At 30.1% G+C, this 22,806-nt stretch overlaps 1 protein-coding gene across 2 annotated transcripts in view; it reads right to left on the reverse strand.

Annotated features, from left to right (window-relative positions):
• Nucleotides 1–22,806, reverse strand: part of LOC109601886 (LIM/homeobox protein Awh) — a 35,256-nt gene that overhangs the window by 4,452 nt on the left and 7,998 nt on the right. For both annotated transcript variants that reach the window (XM_020018184.2, XM_020018181.2), the window contains exon 2: nucleotides 532–713. In XM_020018184.2, the coding sequence (XP_019873743.1) occupies nucleotides 532–713 (182 nt within the window). The remainder of the gene's footprint in view (nucleotides 1–531; nucleotides 714–22,806) is intronic.

Below are 22,806 nucleotides of genomic sequence, written 5' to 3' on the forward strand. Positions count from 1 at the left end.
AACGCATCATCTTCAAGTATTTCCAGACCCGGTGCTGACGTTAATGTTTATTTAAAAAGCGGATTAGATCGAAAACCACCGTAGGTCACAATACGAAAACAAACGTTTGTTTTGGATCGGTACCATGGGAGTTGGATCGGTGGGAACCTGACGCAAGAGCACCGACCGAAGATGAGGTGTCACTGGGAACGGATGACAAATGAAAATAACGATTGTTGCCAGTCATTTGGGCCCCAACAACGGCCGCCGTTCACTCCTCGACGTCTTGTGGTACGTGTGTGCTTTTTTGGCCACATGTGAACGGTCCGACAGGTTTCGGGTACTCTCCACGACTTTTTAATCCCCGCATGAATATGCATTCGATCGATTTGAATAATCCCCGGGTGTGTGTGTGTGTGCTTGGAACGCTTTTCGAGGCGTTGTTAATGGACAATTGGGTCTTTGGAACGTGATATCTTAATGACGTTGCGCCTAAGATAATATTTTTGCTTTCCATTATCGAGTTTGGATTATTAAATGTGGATTACTCACTTGGCATAGTCGGATTTACAATAGATGGCTCTGTCGCGGATGAAGCAGGACGGTTGTCGGTCCAGTTGAAGCTGGCACACGCAGCATCTCAGGCATCGGGCGTGCCAGCTTCGTCCTGATACTTCCAGCAGGAATTTGTCGCTGATTGGCTCATTGCACGCTGAACATATCCTAAATTCAGTCTGAAATGCAAAACAGAACATATAATTTCACATTGTAGACATTTCTTAAACAATATTCTTAAAACAATTGAAGTTCTATACAAAATACAGTTTTAAAACTTCTCCACCTATATAATATTACACCAGTTTTAAAACATTTTATATAATATTATTTTAAAACCTGTTTAATAATTCTATATAAAAATGGGACAGTTTTAAAATTGTTTAAGTATATTCTTAATCAAATCTGTATAAAATTGGGACAGTTTTTAACTTTCATAAAGTGAGTTATACAAAACTAAGACAATTTTGAAACTTCTTAACCAGTTCTGTATAAAATTGAGACAGTTTTTAAGCTTCTTAAAGAGAGTCATACAAGATTAAGACAATTTTGAAACATCTTAAACAGTTCTTTATAAAATTGGGACAGTTTTTAAGTTTCTTAAAGTGAGTTATACAAAATTAAGACAATTTTGAAACTTTTTGAACAGTTCTGTATAAAATTGGGATAGTTTTTAACTTTCATAAAGTGAGTTATACAAAATTAAGAGAATTTTGAAACTTCTTAAACAGTTATGTATAAAATTGGGACAGTTTTTAAGTTTCTTAAAGTGAGTTATACAAAATTAAGCAACTTTGAAACTTCTTAAACAGTTTTCTATAAAATTGGGACAGTTTTTAAGTTTCTTAAAGTGAGTTATACAAAATTAAGACAATTTTGAAACTTTTTAAATAGTTCTGTATAAAATTGAGACAGTTTTTAACTTTCATAAAGTGAGTTATACAAAACTAAGACAATTTTGAAACAATTCTGTATAAAATTGGGACAGCTTTGAAGTTTCTTAGAGTGAGTTATACAAAATTAAGACAATTTTGAAACTTTTTAAAGAGTTCTGTATAAAATTGGGATAGTTTTTAAGTTTCGTAACTATTTAAGAAGTTTCAAAATCGCCTTAATTTTGAGTAACTCTCTTTAATATATTTAAAAACTGTCCCAAATTTGTCTTAATCTTATATTATATTATAGAATACAATATTTAGTAAGTTTCTGAACTTTTTAAGGAGTTACCAAACATTACTTTAGTTCTAGTTCTTTAAATTGAATATTAATTTACAGGTGTTACCAAAAAATGTACTTTTAACAAAGTAATACGAGTATTAAAGAGAATAGATGGATGGTTTTACAGAACATCAAGTCCGGATCAAAGATGCTGCATTAACTGGACACAGCGGGTGTTGCACGTTGTTAATTAACTAATTTACGAAGGCCTCACACCTAACTATCTACAGAGTGTTCAATTATATATTTTTTACATACTTTCGTACAAATTTAGACGATCCATTTGAACCTAGATAAAAAACAAGAACGGTTTTAAACGGTGAATGGGTGGATATTAATTAAGTGCGATCAGGGAGGCGAAATGATAGGAATGCCGTCGGATATTTCATCTTGTCTGGCACGGCATCATCGATCAAAATCCGTTTTATTGTGCGTTTTACGTTACAATAACAAGATGTGGATAAAAATCGAATACACAACACCTGTCATTCAGTGAAACCCGGGTGACTTATCGGCGACCATTACACGGATTCGGGCCGGAGTTGCAGGTCAAAACACGCATTTCTCAATGCATCAGAAGCGTCATTTCTTCCGTTTGTTTCAGCCGATATGGATTGCGGTCATAAGTCATACGTTGTGTGATGAAAGGTGCTGCAGGTACAGTTACTTTACACATCATGTGATTGATCTGTTCGAATTGATTGTCTAATTAACTTGTCCCGTGGGTTACGTAAACCAACATTTGATTTGGTTTCTTGTTTAACAATGAAAAACGGCGTTGTGTTTAAAGTTTTCAGCTTTGACTGATTTATTAAATCCCATTTGTTATTTCGAATGTAATGTATAAATTATCAAATTGAATTTTTGGCTTTGTATATTTTATTTCTGTTTATATTCACGTCACACAATCATCAGAATAATGAATTCCAATGACGAATTCGGAGTTGCACATTCTAAATCATTTGCATTTTCAATTGCTACAAATATACCAAAAATATTTATCACTGAAATGTCTATGAATTATTTTCGACTGTTGTAAAGTAAAAATAAATATTCTGTTGTGTTAAATTTCAGCACACTTCTTTTTATCTAAAACTCTATAAAAGGTTCCAAAAAATCTTTATTTTATACAACTCTCTTTAAAAACTTTAATACTTTCTTAATTTTATACAGAACTGTTTCAAAAACTTTTATTATTTTATAAAGGATTTTTTAAAGAGTTTAAAATTGCTTTAATTTTATATAAAAATCATTAAAAAACTTCTTTTTAAATTTCTCAAAGAGATTTATATAAAATTAAGATAATTTTGAAACTTCTTAAATAGTTCTGTATAAAATTGGGACAGTTTTTAAGTTTCTTAAAGATATGTATACAAAATTAAGACAATTTTGAAATTTCATAAACAGTTGTGTATAAAATTGGGACAGTTTTTGAGCTTCTTAAAGTGAGTTATAACAAAATTAAGACAATTTTGAAACTTCTTAAATAGTTCTGTATAAAATTGGGACAGTTTTTAAGCTTCTTAAAGTAAGTTATACAAAATTAAGACAATTTTGAAACTTCTTAAATAGTTCTGTATAAAATTGGGACAGTTTTTAAGTGTCTTAAAGATCTTTATACAAAATTAAGACAATTTTGAAATTTCATAAACAGTTGTGTATAAAATTGGGACAGTTTTTAAGTTTCTTAAAGAGTTATACAAAATTAAGAAAATTTTGTAACTTCTTAAACAGTTGTGTATAAAATTGGGACAGTTTTTAAGTTTCTTAAAGAGAGTTATACAAAATTAAGATAATTCTGAAACATCTTAAATAGTTCTGAATAAAATTGGGACAGTATTTAAGTTTCTTAAAGAGAGTCATACAAAATTAAGACAATTTTCAAACTTCTTAAACAGTTCTGTATAAAATTGGGACAGTTTTTAAGTTTCTTAAAGAGAGTCATACAAAATTAAGAAAATTTTCAAACTTCTTAAACAGTTCTGTATAAAACTGGGACAGTTTTTAAGCTTCTTAAAGTGAGTCATACAAGATTAAGACAGTTTTGAAACTTCTTAAACAGTTGTGTATAAAATTGGGACAGTTTTAAAGTTTCTTAAAGAGAGTCATTCAAGATTAAGACAATTTTGAAACAGTTTTGTATAAAATTGAGACAGTTTTTAAGTTTCTTAAAGTGGGTTATACAAAATTATCTTCTACAATCTTGAAACTTTAATACAATATTAAGGCCCTCCCAAAGATTTTATGTAAAATGAAGATAACACTGAAATTTCTGAAATAGTGCTGCAACACAATACTGAAAACAAAATTCATGATCATTGAGATGAGAATCAAAAACGTACCAATGCCATCAATCACAATCGGAATGCGTTACAAGTTGAAGACGAGGAAGAAGAGGAAGAATGTGGACTTTTATTAAGACAATAATTAGATTTGTTGGGTGTGATTAAAGTTGATGGTGGAAGTGCACACATTAATACGTGAATATAATTGTCCGTGGCACAATCGAGTGTCGTGCTGCGCACCTTGCGGGACACCTTTATCGAAGCGGACGTGCTCATCAACGATCCAAAGCGTTATTTTTCCTCCATGTCAATTACTCGATCGTTTCGGTCGTTGTCATTGGTTTTTTCATTAACCCAATTAAAAACGTGGCAATAAATATTGTTATTGTTACGTTTGGATGTTTGTATATCTCGCAATCTGGATCACAGATAAATCTTGATCAGTTCATCTATTGTAACGTGAAAACAGTCGATTTAATATTGATTGAAGCCCATTTTTAGTTGCTGACGTGCCCATTCTGTGCAGCAGTAAATATCGAGGTTGCATAGAATAAATCACCTTCCAACTAACTAAGAAAAAAACAACTTTGATGTGTAACACACATAATTAATGAAGACCGGATTATTTTTCACTGGGGCAGCTCATTATTCCCGTCACTGGCTTTCGTATTCAAATGCAACTGTTTATGATTGAATTATTTTTATTTCTGATCGTATATTTTAGGTGCGGTTGTGACAACACAATGGTGGAGCTGCGAATGTGCTCTTTGAATGAATCATTCGTGTTTTGCTTAGGGATTTTTTTGATTCTGATGGGAATTTCTGGATGCTGAAGAAGGCCAAAGCTAGCAAAGACATCCAGGAGGCACAAATGAACAATTTCTTCCAGTATCTTCCTTTGGGATCAAGACAAGAACGGTGCAAGCCGATATAAATGTGACACAGTGGTCGGAAATTCAGGGAGTGTGAATCGATCGGTGCGGAATAATCGGTAAATCGGATTAGGTTGCCTCTTGCGGAGTTAACAAATCGTGTCCGCGTGGTGCGACATCCTCGCGCCGCGGGTGTGCCAACCACCTTCTGCCTTATCTCCACCACCACCATGCCGCGATCGGGACGTCGATTTTTATTTCGCCTTTCTTGACGTGTCACTCCGAAACTCAGGTGAATCAATAACACTCACTAGTTTCTTTGTGATGTAGGAACACATTTTGATAAATTTATTTAAAGTTCTTAGCTAAAAGCTCTTTATACTAAAAAAAAAATGGATGACAGATATAGAAATTTAAGAGTTTAACTTAAATACATGTCTCTTCTTCCTTCTGTCATGACTTGACTAAAATATAAAGAAGATATCGAAGCTTCAGGAAGGACCAAATGATGGCTGACTATTGCTGGTTCCTTAATCAAGAAGTTCGAATAATAAAACGTCAAGTTGGAGCTCTTTATACTATTAAAATGGATGAAAGATACAGAAATTTAGAAGTCTAATTTAAATACATGTCTCTTCTTCATTCTGTCATGACTTGACTAAAATATAAAGAAGATATCGAAGCTTCAGGAAGGACCAAATGATGGCTGACTATTGCTGGTTCCTAAATCAAGATGTTCCAATAATAAAATGTCAAGTTGGAGCTCTTTATACTATTAAAATGGATGAAAGATACAGAAATTTAGAAGTTTAATTTAAATACATGTCTCTTCTTCATTCTGTCATGACTTGACTAAAATATAAAGAAGATATCGAAGCTTCAAGAAGGACCAAATGTTGGCTGACTATTGCTGGTTCCTTAATCAAGAAGTTCCAATAATAAAACGTCAAGTTGAAGCTCTTTATACTATTACAATGGATGAAAGATACAGAAATTTAGAAGTTTAATTTAAATACATGTCTCTTCTTCATTCTGTCATGACTTGACTAAAATATAAAGAAGATATCGAAGCTTCAAGAAGGATCAAATGATGGCTGACTATTGCTGGTTCCTTAATCAAGAAGTTCGAATAATAAAACGTCAAGTTGGAGCTCTTTATACTATTAAAATGGATGAAAGATACAGAAATTTAGAAGTTTAATTTAAATACATGTCTCTTCTTCATTTTGTCATGACATGAGTAAAATTTAAAGAAGATATCGAAGCTTCAAGAAGGACCAAATGTTGGCTGACTATTGTAGGTTCCTAAATCAAGATGTTCCAATAATAAAACGTCAAGTTGGAGCTCTTTATACTATTAAAATGGATGAAAGATACAGAAATTTAGAAGTTTAATTTAAATACATGTCTCTTCTTCATTCTGTCATGACTTGACTAAAATATAAAGAAGATATCGAAGCTTCAGGAAGGACCAAATGATGGCTGACTATTGCTGGTTCCTAAATCAAGAAGTTCCAATAATAAAACGTCAAGTTGGAGCTCTTTATACTATTAAAATGGATGAAAGATACAAAAATTTAGAAGTTTAATTTAAATACATGTCTCTTCTTCATTCTGTCATGACTTGACTAAAATATAAAGAAGATATCGAAGCTACAGGAAGGACCAAATGTTGGCTGACTATTGCTGGTTCCTTAATCAAGAAGTTCCAATAATAAAACGTCAAGTTGGAGCTCTTTATACTATTAAAATGGATGAAAGATACAGAAATTTAGAAGTTTAATTTAAATACATGTCTCTTCTTCATTTTGTCATGACATGAGTAAAATTTAAAGAAGATATCGAAGCTTCAAGAAGGACCAAATGTTGGCTGACTATTGTAGGTTCCTAAATCAAGATGTTCCAATAATAAAACGTCAAGTTGGAGCTCTTTATACTATTAAAATGGATGAAAGATACAGAAATTTAGAAGTTTAATTTAAATACATGTCCCTTCTTCATTCTGTCATGACTTGACTAAAATATAAAGAAGATATCGAAGCTTCAGGAAGGACCAAATGATGGCTGACTATTGCTGGTTCCTAAATCAAGAAGTTCCAATAATAAAACGTCAAGTTGGAGCTCTTTATACTATTAAAATGGATGAAAGATACAAAAATTTAGAAGTTTAATTTAAATACATGTCTCTTCTTCATTCTGTCATGACTTGACTAAAATATAAAGAAGATATCGAAGCTACAGGAAGGACCAAATGTTGGCTGACTATTGCTGGTTCCTTAATCAAGAAGTTCCAATAATAAAACGTCAAGTTGGAGCTCTTTATACTATTAAAATGGATGAAAGATACAGAAATTTAGAAGTTTAATTTAAATACATGTCTCTTCTTCATTTTGTCATGACATGAGTAAAATTTAAAGAAGATATCGAAGCTTCAAGAAGGACCAAATGTTGGCTGACTATTGTAGGTTCCTAAATCAAGATGTTCCAATAATAAAACGTCAAGTTGGAGCTCTTTATACTATTAAAATGGATGAAAGATACAGAAATTTAGAAGTTTAATTTAAATACATGTCCCTTCTTCATTCTGTCATGACTTGACTAAAATATAAAGAAGATATCGAAGCTTCAGGAAGGACCAAATGTTGGCTGACTATTGCTGGTTCCTTAATCAAGAAGTTCCAATAATAAAACGTCAAGTTGGAGCTCTTTATACTATTAAAATGGATGAAAGATACAGAAATTTAGAAGTTTAATTTAAATACATGTCTCTTCTTCATTCTGTCATGATTTGACTAAAATATAAAGAAGATATAGAAGCTTCAGGAAGGACCAAATGATGGCTGACTATTGCTGGTTCCTGAATCAAGAAGTTCCAATAATAAAACGTCAAGTTGGAGCTTTTTATCCTATTAAAGTGGATGAAAGACATATAAATTTAGAAGTTTGATTTAAATACATGTCTCTTCTTCATTCTGTCATGACTTGACTAAAATATAAAGAAGATATCGAAGCTTCAGGAAGGACCAAATGTTGGCTGACTATTGCTGGTTCCTTAATCAAGACGTTTCAATAATAAAACGTCAAGTTGGAGCTCTTTATACTATTAAAATGGATGAAAGATACAGAAATTTAGAAGTTTAATTTAAATACATGTCTCTTCTTCATTTTGTCATGACTTGACTAAAATATAAAGAAGATATCGAAGCTTCAGGAAGAATCAATATATTGTATACAAAGTTAAGACAATTGCAAAACCTCCTAAGTATATTTACTTAAAATTTAGACATAAAAAAAGTAAAATAATGTTTATTAAACAAAACACGGAGTGGTTTATGCACGTAAGTAGAAACACATTATGAAAACGGCACGAACATGACAATCCTGATAGTTATTTTGACATTTTTAAGAGCGTTTGATAGTTGACAATCGAGAACATTTGAAAATCCGACACAATAGGCCGAAACGCGGCAATAAATAACGATAAACATTGAGAATAAGCGTGGCTTAGCGCGACGGACGCGTCGGTTAAGCTACCATAAATCCAGTGAAACGCGCCCGTTCGGCACGTTAAAGTAAAAAATTATGGCGTGCATAGATCACACCTCGCCGAGACCGACTACGTATCGTATGATAATCTGGATATTTACAGCGGCCTTTCAGACACAATCGCGCCCGATAAAGCACCTTTTAGTGCCACTTGTCCACCTCGGAAACGGACCGATTCGACCACGAGCCCTCCACGACCACTTTTTACGTTCGCACCATTGTTGGGCCCGGCCACTTCTGACGACCGTACCCATCAACGTTGCTTTTGTTCAACTTTCCATCCAATGTTATCACCTGGTTTCTGATAATTCGGAAACAATACTGATCAACGTCACCACCAAAAACCAATTCTAAATTTTGGACTGAATAAAATGAAGTTATAGGTCATAAAAAATGACCAATGACCAGACCAAACCAAAGTTACTAATGATTATTCATTTGCCTTGTACCGTATCAAGAATTTCAGCTTCTTGTATAAGAAACCAAAAATAATCAGCCATCATTTGGTTCTTCCTGAAGCTACAATATCTTCTGTATATTTCAGTCATATCATCATGACAGAATGAAGAAGGTCTGTCTGCATTTCGTACAGAAATCTTTAGGAAGTTTGAAGCTGTCTAAAATATATACACAATAGTTTAAGGATTGTTTTAATTTTGTACAGCTATCTGAAAATGTCCTGAATTGTATACAATAAATTGGTAAGTAAAGTTCACTATTGTCTTAATTGTGTACACAACAAATGTTTAGGGACTTTGAAACAGTGAATTGTATAAAAAATTACTTAGGAAGTTTCATAACTGTCTGCATTTTGTACAGAAATCTTTAGAAAGTTTTAAACTGTTTAAATTGTATACAGAATAGTTTAAGGAGTGGCACAATTGTTTTAATTTTGCACAGATATCTTAAATGGGTTTAAAACTCCCTGAATTATATACGAAATTGATTAGTAAAGTTCACTATTGTCTTAATTGTGTGCACAACAAATGTTTAGGGACTTTGAAACAGTCTGAATTGTATACAAAATTACTTAGGAAGTTTCATAACTGTCTGCATTTTGTACAGAAATCTTTAGAAAGTTTGAAACTGCTTAAATTGTATACAGAATAGTTTAAGGAGTTGCACAATTGTTTTAATTTTGTACAGATATCTTAAATGGGTTTAAAACTCCCTGAATTGTATACAAAATTGATTAGTAAAGTTCACTATTGTCTTAATTGTGTACACAACAAATGTTTAGGGACTTTGAAACAGTCTGAATTGTATACAAAATTACTTAGGAAGTTTCATAACTGTCTGCATTTTGTACAGAAATCTTTAGAAAGTTTGAAACTGCTTAAATTGTATACAGAATAGTTTAAGGAGTTGCACAATTGTTTTAATTTTGTACAGATATCTTAAATGGGTTTAAAACTCCCTGAATTGTATACAAAATTGATTAGTAAAGTTCACTATTGTCTTAATTGTGTACACAACAAATGTTTAGGGACTTTGAAACAGTCTGAATTGTATACAAAATTACTTAGGAAGTTTCATAACTGTCTGCATTTTGTACAGAAATCTTTAGAAAGTTTGAAACTGCTTAAATTGTATACAGAATAGTTTAAGGAGTTGCACAATTGTTTTAATTTTGTACAGATATCTTAAATGGGTTTAAAACTCCCTGAATTGTATACAAAATTGATTAGTAAAGTTCACTATTGTCTTAATTGTGTACACAACAAATGTTTAGGGACTTTGAAACAGTCTGAATTGTATACAAAATTACTTAGGAAGTTTCATAACTGTCTGCATTTTGTACAGAAATCTTTAGAAAGTTTGAAACTGCTTAAATTGTATACAGAATAGTTTAAGGAGTTGCACAATTGTTTTAATTTTGTACAGATATCTTAAATGGGTTTAAAACTCCCTGAATTGTATACAAAATTGATTAGTAAAGTTCACTATTGTCTTAATTGTGTACACAACAAATGTTTAGGGACTTTGAAACAGTCTGAATTGTATACAAAATTACTTAGGAAGTTTCATAACTGTCTGCATTTTGTACAGAAATCTTTAGAAAGTTTGAAACTGCTTAAATTGTATACAGAATAGTTTAAGGAGTTGCACAATTGTTTTAATTTTGTACAGATATCTTAAATGGGTTTAAAACTCCCTGAATTGTATACAAAATTGATTAGTAAAGTTCACTATTGTCTTAATTGTGTACACAACAAATGTTTAGGGACTTTGAAACAGTCTGAATTGTATACAAAATTACTTAGGAAGTTTCATAACTGTCTGCATTTTGTACAGAAATCTTTAGAAAGTTTGAAACTGCTTAAATTGTATACAGAATAGTTTAAGGAGTTGCACAATTGTTTTAATTTTGTACAGATATCTTAAATGGGTTTAAAACTCCCTGAATTGTATACGAAATTGATTAGTAAAGTTCACTATTGTCTTAATTGTGTACACAACAAATGTTTAGGGACTTGGAAACAGTGAATTGTATAAAAAATTACTTAGGAAGTTTCATAACTGTCTGCATTTTGTACATAAATCTTTAGGAAGTTTGTAACTGTTTAAATTGTATACAGAATAGTTTAAGTAGTTGCACAATTGTTTTAATTTTGCACAGATATCTTAAATGGGTTTAAAACTCCCTGAATTGTATACAAAATTGATTAGTAAAGTTCACTATTGTCTTAATTGTGTGCACAACAAATGTTTAGGGACTTTGAAACAGTCTGAATTGTATACAAAATTACTTAGGAAGTTTCATAACTGTCTGCATTTTGTACAGAAATCTTTAGAAAGTTTGAAACTGCTTAAATTGTATACAGAATAGTTTAAGGAGTTGCACAATTGTTTTAATTTTGTACAGATATCTTAAATGGGTTTAAAACTCCCTGAATTGTATACAAAATTGATTAGTAAAGTTCACTATTGTCTTAATTGTGTGCACAACAAATGTTTAGGGACTTTGAAACAGTCTGAATTGTATACAAAATTACTTAGGAAGTTTCATAACTGTCTGCATTTTGTACAGAAATCTTTAGAAAGTTTGAAACTGCTTAAATTGTATACAGAATAGTTTAAGGAGTTGCACAATTGTTTTAATTTTGTACAGATGTCTTAAATGGGTTTAAAACTCCCTGAATTGTATACGAAATTGATTAGTAAAGTTCACTATTGTCTTAATTGTGTGCACAACAAATGTTTAGGAACTTTGAAACAGTCTGAATTGTATACAAAATTACTTAGGAAGTTTCAGAACTGTCTGCATTTTGTACAAAAATCTTTAGGAAGTTTGAAACTGTTTAAATTGTAGACAGAATAGTTTAAGGAGTTGCACAATTGTTTTAATTTTGTACAGATATCTTAAATGGGTTTAAAACTCCCTGAATTGTATACAAAATTGATTAGTAAAGTTCACAATTGTCTTAATTTTGTTCACAACAAATGTTTAGGGACTTTGAAACAGTCTGAATTGTATACAAAATTACTTAGGAAGTTTCATAACTGTCTGCATTTTGTACATAAATCTTTAGGAAGTTTGTAACTGTTTACAATTGTACACAGAATAGTTTAAGGAGTTGCACAGTTGTTTTAATTTTGTACAGATATCTTAAAAGAGTTTAAAACTCCCTAAATCGTATACGAAATTGATTAGTAAAGTTCACTATTGTCTTAATTGTGTGCACAACAAATGTTTAGGAACTTTGAAACAGTCTGAATTGTATACAAAATTACTTAGGAAGTTTCAGAACTGTCTGCATTTTGTACAAAAATCTTTAGGAAGTTTGAAACTGTTTAAATTGTAGACAGAATAGTTTAAGGAGTTGCACAATTGTTTTAATTTTGTACAGATATCTTAAATGGGTTTAAAACTCCCTGAATTGTATACAAAATTGATTAGTAAAGTTCACTATTGTCTTAATTGTGTACACAACAAATGTTTAGGGACTTTGAAACAGTCTGAATTGTATACAAAATTACTTAGGAAGTTTCATAACTGTCTGCATTTTGTACAGAAATCTTTAGAAAGTTTGAAACTGCTTAAATTGTATACAGAATAGTTTAAGGAGTTGCACAATTGTTTTAATTTTGTACAGATATCTTAAATGGGTTTAAAACTCCCTGAATTGTATACAAAATTGATTAGTAAAGTTCACTATTGTCTTAATTGTGTGCACAACAAATGTTTAGGGAGTTTGAAACAGTCTGAATGGTATACAAATTTACTTAGGAAGTTTCATAACTGTCTGCATTTTGTACATAAATCTTTAGGAAGTTTGTAACTGTTTAAATTGTATACAGAATAGTTTAAGGAGTTGCACAGTTGTTTTAATTTTGTACAGATATCTTAAAAGAGTTTAAAACTCCCTAAATCGTATACGAAATTGATTAGTAAAGTTCATTTCTGTCTTAATTGTGTACACCACAAATGTTTAGGGACTTTGAAACAGTCTGAATTGTATACAAAATTACTTAGGAAGCTTCATAACTGTCTTCATTTTGTACATAAATCTTTAGGAAGTTTGTAACTCTTTAAATTGTATACAGAATAGTTTAAGGAGTTGCACAATTGTTTCAATTTTGGGTAAAAGTTTAAAACTCCCTTAATTGTACCCAAAATTAATTAGTAGTAGTACAAATTGAATACTTCATTTAACCCAAAAAATTGTGTTTTATATACAATGTAGGACATAAATAATATTCAGTTAAATCATGAACCAAAAAGGTAGTTTAGATTTTATCCTATAAGTAATATTAAAGTATAAAAGTCAGAGTGGAAGTGAGAAAATCAATTGTTTGATAACACACCTTTTATGCGAACGGGCCCAACACTTAAAACCTCATTGACCCACTCGAAACCGATTTGTTTTCATCCGCCCAATAAATATGTTCACTTCCGAGTTTTGCCTGGCCATAGACAATGGATTTTGCGGTGTGTGTGTGCGGTTCGCCTCCCGTGTCATAAAGTCGCACGGCGTCGATAAATATCCGTGTCTCGCACCCTTGTAAAAGTCAATGTGTTCGAAAAGTGCGATATAATAGAGTGGGCTGACACAATGTCCCGTGTCAAAAGCGAGGGGATGCTGTTTCGTTATTTATTATTAGATCTGTGTGTGTGTGTGTGCGTTTGGTAAAAGAGAGGAGGCTCGGCCACGCATCATTACACGTTAACGGAATTTTTCGGGGATTTCGAGTGTTCGGCCCATTGTGCCGGTGTCCGGACTTCACACATTTCTGACAAGAGGGTTACAAATCTGCATAAGGATTCCTACCGATTAAACCGCATTTATATTTCGTTTTAAATGGGTACCATTGACAATAAACAACAAACGATTAACATGCTACTGTGGTTCCCTTAAAGTACCCACTACTTTTTAAGTAGTTTATTCTTGTTCAGGTTTCATGAAATCAGTTTAGACATGTCAATCTTTCGGATTTTTCTATACAATTAGGATATTTCTTTAACAACTTAGAGAGTTTCAAACTTCCTAAAGATTTTCCTACACAATTTAGATAGTTGTGAAACTTTCTAATCAGTTTTTTTATACAATACAAATTCAAACTTTCTAACATGTGTCACCAAGGGAGGATGAGCTCTTCTTCATGACCACACGTGACCTTAGAGACACAAAAGAAGCTTCAAAATGTTAAAACTTCAAGAACCAGATTAAAGAGATGAGATGAAGATGATGATCATCCACCAAAGAGTCTAAATAAATGTTCATGTAACTATTATTTATTACTGTTATTGTTTAATATTGGAGGTCAAAAGTGAGGTTAATATTTTTCTATTTTGGTTGGCAATAAACTGCATTATTGTGATTTTTTTGCTAAATAAAAGTTGTTTCAAAGTATGTTATGTTATTTTTTATATTAATATGACTTACAAGATAAAAATAATTTACCTTTTTGCTTATATTTTATTGTTTTAAACTGTATATATTATTTACTTTACTCCTACATTGTGTATGTAACACATTTTTGGTTAAAGAGATGAGATGAAGATGAAGTGAAGTGATGGACATTTTGATTTGAAGATGAGCAACATCAAGGTCATCTGAATCCTGTACCAAAGAAGAAATTAAGTAACATCTTATGGTGACTGTGACAAGGAAGCTTAAAAATAAAACTTCATCCGCCATATTGGAGGTCAAAAGTGAGGTTAATTTTTTCTTCTCCAACGTTGGCAATAAGTTGTTGATTATTTTATTTGAATAAAAGTTATTTTGGAGTAAATTATGTTGTTTTAAAGTTAAATGTTTCCGGAACCTAATATATCAGTATTATAATTAAATTCAACAAATTAATAAATCATTAAGTTTTTAATATTTATGTGTGGATTAGCATAGATAAAAAGGATACAATTAATTAAGACGATTTATAAATTTAATAACATTAGATTACCACAAATTAGTTTGGATAATAATCTGTCGTTGGACCTGCGAATAATCTTGATCTATTGATGGTCAAACTTCCTCAACGAAAAGGTTAACAGTCTGTCTAAAATATTGTTATTTCAACATTTATAAAAAATCTAGATTTTTTTATAGCCATTTCACAACATAAATATTTATTAAAAATCTATAATAAACGTAAAACAGAATATCAAACAGGTCACCCGATACTTTTATTTCGTCCACAATCGACATACATATGTATGTTACAAATTGTTGCCCCCAACACGGTGGATATGTAAATCGACAATTCAAATTTACCGAAAAACTTGACACTTGAAAGGGTTAAGACCCACTTATAAATTCAAAATGACATCCAAAACCACACATGACACCATATCGTTTTGTACACGACTCTGTTTTACTTTAGGGGGTCCGTGAAAAAAACCATTGTTCGGACACCTCACGAATTTAAATCGGGTACTATTTGGTTTCGTTTAAAGACACAGAGAAATTGTTTTAAAATTAACTGAATTCATTCAACGTGAATTTGGAATTGGGTACAATATTCCTTAAGAATTTTCATACCTGAATTAGAAGCTTCAAAGCATCAGTACTGAACAGTACTGTTTAATTTGTGTCCAGAATTGTTTATTTAATGACACAACCACAGAAATTATATATAGAATTAATTAAGAAGATTCAAAACTTTGTGAATTTTGTACAGAATTGCTTAAAAACTTTAGAACTGTTTAAACATATAAAACCAATTACAAAGGTTCAAATTTTCTAAAGTTTATATAGAATTATTATAAAAGCTTTGAAGAATTATTTAAAAAGCTTTAAACTGTTAAAGTGTGTCCAGAATTGTTGATTTAATAACACAACCACAGAAATTATATACAGAACTAATTAAGAAGATTCAAAACTTTGTGACTTTTCTACAGAATTACTTAAAAACTTTAGAACTATTTAAACATATAAATCCAGTTATAAAGGTTCAAATTTTCTAAAGTTTATATAGAATTCTTCAAAAAGCTTCCCAGAATTATTTAAAAAGCTTGAAACTGTTTAAATTGTGTCCAGAATTGTTTATTTAATGACACAACCACAGAAATTATATACAGAACTAATTAAGAAGATTCAAAACTTTGTGACTTTTGTACAGAATTACTTAAAAACTTTAGAACTGTTTAAACATATAAATCCAGTTATAAAGGTTCAAATTTTCTAAAGTTTATATAGAATTCTTCAAAAAGCTTCGCAGAATTATTTAAAAAGCTTGAAACTGTTTAAATTGTGTCCAGAATTGTTTATTTAATGATACAATCACAGAAATTATATACAGAACCAATTAAGAAGATTCAAAACTTTCTGACTTTTGTACAGAATTATTTAAAAACTTTAGAACTGTTTAAACATATAAATCCAGTTATAAAGGTTCAAATTTTCTAAAGTTTATATAGAATTATTATAAAAGCTTCACAGAATTATTTTAAAAGCTTGAAACTGTTTAAATTGTGTCCAGAATTGTATATTTAATGACACAACCATAGAAATTATATATGTACTAATTAAGAAGATTCAAAGCTTTCTGACTTTTGTACAGAATTACTTAAAAACTTTAGAACTGTTTAAACTTATAAATCCAGTTATAAAGGTTCAAATTTTCTAAAGTTTATATAGAATTCTTCAAAAAGCTTCGCAGAATTATTTAAAAAGCTCTAAACTATTTAAATTGTGTCCAGAATTGTTTATTTAATGACACAATCACAGAAATTATATACAGAACTAAATAAGAAGATTCAAAACTTTGTGACTTTTGTACAGAATTACTTAAAAACTTTAGAACTGTTTATATTTTGTACAGAATTGGTTAAAAGCTTTCCCAGAATTATTGAAGAAGTTTTAAATAAAAAGTTTTTGCTTCCATTATAAACATAACTTCTTAGAAAGTTTGGTTCTGTTTTAATTGTATACTTTAGACTTTTTTTTAAGTTACGAAACACACAAAAAATTAATGTCTAAATATTTATTCAATTCCCAGACTTCATATTAATATAAATGGCTTCCACATGTTCTTGTCAAAATTAATTACTCAAGCAATCCAATATAGTTGTTGGTTTTTGTCCTAATTTATTCTAATGATAAAATTAACATTCGTTAAACAGAAATTGGACCGTAAGTTGGACAATTTAATTTCATTTTATTGGACGTAACGATCAATAAATTAGCCCCGAAGTCCAATTAATTGAAACCGAGAAACGGAACTGGAACCCGAAAATCCCTGAACTCCCCGACGTTATTATACCTGGATTTTGATGTAATACGTAAGAATTATGCATTCGGGACATAATTTATCGGCACAAAGCGGCCGAAACTGATGGAAACGAAAGCGCGGCGGTTCACCTCTGCCCATAATGGACGTCAGCGGTATAATTAATGGTTTTCCGTGGATGTGTTACGAGAACAAGTATCATCGTCGGGTTGATTTCTTTTTTTAACTGTTTATTTTTCTTTTCTGGACCTGTGCCGCTTTTCACCTGCGACTTTGTTGGTCGCAGACTTCGGTCTTCCGTACGTCTTTCAAATTCTTACCATGGAGGAGGAAGAAGAAAAAGGAAGGAAGGAAGGAAATATTTAAAAATTTATTGAAGGTGAAGATGAAAAAGATAAAAAAGAAGAACGTTGGTGTAATTTGTTTTTAAAAACATGGAGAATATTCCAATAAACTTGATGGTTATTGATAAGATAAACAAAGAGAAAGAAAAATAACAGGAACATTGTTGTGAAATAACGTGGAAGAAACAGATTAATCAAACATTTTGAACAAGCCCACTCTTCATTAATCAAACTCCTTTATATGAAATGCACATTTCGTTTTGTATGACGCAGCAATGCTATTATCCTTTAAAAATGAACGGTTTTGTACTGTAAACTGTCCTGTTAGATAAATGAAATCGATGTTTTGATGGGACGAAATGTCCCGAGTGTTTTTTTAAGGGTTTCAATCATATATAAAATGTAGATAACATTAGATTATACATTGTTATAAATTTTCAACTGTCTTCACATTCTCTTAAGTTCCTCAACATTTCCAAATGGACTTATTACATTTATTTATTATTCATGAATTATCAAGATTAATTAGATTTTTTACTCTATAAAGTAATTAGATCCTTGAGACTATTCTTTTTATTATTCTTAAGAGTTTCTGTCTTTCTTTCTTTAGAATCTATTAAATTTTCTAAGATTTTGTTGATTTCTCTAATTTTTTTAGTTTAATTATTAAGATTTATTGAATTTTTTGTCCCACAGAGTCATTAAATCCTGTAGAATATTAATTTTTGTTGTTCTTTAAAGTTTTTGAATCCTTCTAATTCTCAAGAGTCTTTAGAATCTCTTATATTCTCTGAGATTCTCTAGATTCCTCAAATTTTCTAGTTGGATTGTCCAGATCAGTTAGATTTTTTGCTCTATAAAATAATTAGATCCTTGAGACTCTTCATTTTATTATTCTTTAGAGTTTCTGTCTTCCTTTCTTTAGAATCTCCTAAATTTTCTAAGATTTTGTTGATTTCTCTAATTTTTTTAAATTAATTATCAAGATTTATTGATTTTTTGTCCCACAGAGTCATTAAATCCTGTAGAATATTCATTTTTGTTGTACTTTAAAGTTTTTGAATCCTTCTAATTCTCAAGAGTCTTTAGAATCTCTTATATTCTCTGAGATTCTCTAGATTCCTCAAATTTTTTAGTTGGATTATCCAGATTAATTAGATTTTTTGCTCTATAAAATAATTAGATCCTTGAGACTCTTCATTTTATTATTCTTTAGAGTTTCTGTCTTCCTTTCTTTAGAATCTCCTAAATTTTCTAAGATTTTATGGATTTCTCTCAATTTTTTAGTTTAATTATCAAGATTTATTGAATTTTTTGTCCTATAGAGTCATTAAATCCTTTAGAATATTCATTTTTGTTGTTCTTTAAAGTTTTTGAATCCTTCTAATTCAAAAGAGTCTTTAGAATCTCTTATATTCTCTGAGATTCTATGGATTCCTCAAATTTTCTAATTGGGTTATCAAGATTAATTAGATTTTTTACTATATAAAGTAATTAGATCCTTGAGACTCTTCTTTTTATTATTCTTTAGAGTTTCTGTCTTCCTTTCTTTAGAGTCTCCTAAATTTTCTAAGATTTTATAGATTTCTCTAAATTTTTTAATTTAATTATCAAGATTTATTGAATTTTTTGTGCTACAGAGTCATTAAATCCTTTAGAATATTCATTTTTGTTGTTCTTTAAAGTTTTTGAATCCTTCTAATTCTCAAGAGTCTTTAGAATCTCTTATATTCTCTGAGATTCTATAGATTCCTCAAATTTTCTAATTGGGTTATCAAGATTAATTAGATTTTTTACTCTATAAATTAATTAGATCCTTGAGACTCTTCTTTTTATTATTCTTTAGAGTTTTTGTCTTCCTTTCTTTAGAGTCTCCTAAATTTTCTAAGATTTTATAGATTTCTCTAAATTTTTTAATTTAATTATCAAGATTTATTGAATTTTTTGTCCTACAGTGTCATTAAATCCTTTAGAATATTCATTTTTGCTGTTCTTTAAAGTTTGTGAATCTTTCTAATTCTCAAGAGTCTTTAGAATCTTTTATATTCTCATAGATTCTATAGATTCCTCAAATTTTATAGTTGGATTATCAAGATTAATTAGATTTTTTACTCTCTAAAGTAATTAGATCCTTGAATCTTTTCTTTTTATTATTCTTTAGAGTTTCTGACTTTCTTTTTTTTAGAATCTCTTATATTTTCTAAGATTTTATAGATTTCTCTAAATCTTAAATTATTTAGATTATTAATTATTATTATTCTTTTTGAATTTTTTTGATTCTTAAGAAACTTTTTATTCTTAAAATTCTCTAAAATTCTGCATATTTCTCAATATTTATTAAATGAATATTTTTATTCTTTAGAGTCATTAAATCTGTTGGAATATTCTATTTTATTGTTCTCTGAGTCTTTAGAATCATTTATAGTCTCTAAGATTTTCTAGATACTTAAAATTTCTAGACTGATTATCCAGATTAATTAATTTTTTTATTCTATAGTCATTAGATTTTTGAGACTCTCAATTTTATGATTCTTTATAGATTTTGAATTATTTAATTCCCAAGAAACGATTAACTTTTAAAATTTGTTTGATTTTTAAGATATTTTAAATTATTTGGACATTTAATTTGTTATACTTTTTGACGAAAAGTCATTTTTTAAATATTTAGGTAGACAATGTTTGTCAAAGAAATTATAAATAATAATTTTTTTTTTTGAATGGCGTTTAGAATAAAGTTATCGAAACACTATAAGATTTGATTGATCCGCCGTGACGTTATCCGTCGGTCCGCAGCGTGAACGTTCAGCTGGTGCGTCGAGCCGGACCAGGAGGGGGTCCCCATTGTGCGCCCGCTCGGGGGCGAAACCCCCCGTCCGCCACCCAGTCACCTAACACTTACATGTGTTATCTGCGCTCATTACCACTCGTTACCGAACCACCACTGGGCCCCCAAAAATTGACCGATCAAACGCGCCCCCGCCACCCCACTCCGTTCATTCGGTTCGTTTGTTTAACTCTATTAGCGGGTGAACATCGTGGAGGGGTGGATTATGCTGATTTCCTTGAGAACTTCTGACGAATTCGTTGTAACGCCGCTTTTTCAGCTTTGGGGGAAGTTTTGAGCAGATTAGGGGAAACACGGTTACATTTGGGAGATTTAAGGGCTGTTTTGCAACTTCCAAACTTACAAGAATTTGAAACAATTACGACTGATTTTTCAAATTTACCACTTGATTAATTGTCAAAATAAAAATTTATTTTATTAATGGTTTCTTGGTGTAATTCTATTTAACACACAAATAAAATCTGAACAAATCTGGTGAACAGTTTGGGTTTAGGTAGACAAGTGGTTTTTTGGTTTTAGTGAACAGCTGTGAGTGTCAGAAAAATGACAAATGTTCTTTTGGTTTTCGACAGTTGTAAAGAGTTATCGTTACTCACCATTGATATGTGGTTATTTAATACAAAAAAAACTAGTTTTGAATGGTGACTGAAAAAATATAAACACTATTCTAAAAAATGTGTAAAATTGTTAAAAATTTATGGCAGATTTATTTTTATTTGTATTATTATTAATGATTTTCTACTTGATTTAATGTAGAAACTAATAAGCTAAAAAGTGAAAAAAAATCTTAAAGGATCTAAAGGGCATAAAGAAGAAATATAAAGAAAATGTGGTCGAAAATTAATCTTGATAATTAAACTAAAAAATTTAGAGAAATTTATAAAATCTTAGAAAATTTAGGAGATTCTAAAGAAAGAAAGACAGAAACTCTAAAGAATGATAAAAAGAATAGTTTCAAGGATCTAATTAATTTATAGAGTAAAAAATCTGATTAATCTTGATAATCCAACTAAAAAATTTGAGGAATCTAGAAAACCTCAGAGAATATAAGAGATTCTAAAGACTTTTGGGAATTGAAAGGATTCAAAAACTTTAAAGAACAGCAAAAATGAATATTCTAAAGGATTTAATGACTCTGTAGGACAAAAAATTCAATAAATATTGATAATTAAACTAAAAAATTTAGAGAAATCTGTAAAATCTTAGAAAATTTAGGAGATTCTAAAGAAAGAAAGACAGAACCTCTAAAGAATAATAAAAAGAAGAGTCTCAAGGATCTAATTACTTTATACAGTAAAAAATCTAATTAATCTTGATAATCCAACTAAAAAATTTGAGGAATCTAGAGAACCTCAGAGAATATAAGAGATTCTAAAGACTTTTGGAAATTGAAAGGATTCAAAAACTTTAAAGAACAGCAAAAATGAATATTCTAAAGGATTTAATGACTCTGTAGCACAAAAAATTCAATAAATTTTGATAATTAAACTAAAAAATTTAGAGAAATCTATAAAATCTTAGAAAATTTAGGAGATTCTAAAGAAAGGAAGACAGAAACTCTAAAAAATAATAAAAAGAAGAGTCTCAAGGATCTAATTAATTTATAGAGTAAAAAATCTGATTAATCTTGATAATCCAACTAGAAAATTTGAGGAATCTAGAGAATCTCAGAGAATATAAGAGATTCTAAAGACACTTGAGAATTAAAAGGATTTAAAAACTTTAAAAACAAGAAAAATGAATATTCTAAAGAATTTAATGACTCTGTAGGACAAAAAATTCAATAAATCTTGATAATTAAACTGAAAAATTTAGAGAAATCTATAAAATCTTAGAAAATATAAGAGATTCTAAAAAAAAGAAAGTCAGAAACTCTAAAGAATAATAAAAAGAAGAGTCTCAAGGATCTAATTACTTGATAGAGTAAAAAATCTGATTAATCTTGATAATCCAACTAGAAAAATTGAGGAATCTAGAGAACCTCAGAGAATATAAGAGATTCTAAACACTTTTGGGAATTGAAAGGATTCAAAAACTTTAAAGAACAGCAAAAATGAATATTCTAAAGGATTTAATGACTCTGTAGGACAAAAAATTCAATAAATTTTGATAATTAAACTAAAAAATTTGAAGAAATTTACAAAAATTTAGGAGATTCTAAAGAAAGAAGACACAAGTCTTGGTGATAACTTAAAATATTTTTGATATATTAAACTGAGCCCCACAAAAAAAAAAAATAAAATCTAAAAAACCAATAACTCACAACATAAAAGGCACCAAAAACCGATCCGACCACGTTTTACACGGTCCTTAAAATAATGATAGCGGGAGCATTAAAGCGATATAAATCAATTTAACTCGAAATAAATAGAAAAAAAAAACAAAAATTATAATAAAGTGCGAAAGAAAGAGGGAGATGGGTGCCGAATAAGCCACCGAAACACGATGTAACATAACATAATGCATATACGAGAGCGGAATCCGAGTGG

This window comes from Aethina tumida, chromosome 2 (assembly GCF_024364675.1).
Source record: "Aethina tumida isolate Nest 87 chromosome 2, icAetTumi1.1, whole genome shotgun sequence".
NCBI classification, from domain to species: Eukaryota; Metazoa; Arthropoda; class Insecta; order Coleoptera; family Nitidulidae; genus Aethina; species Aethina tumida.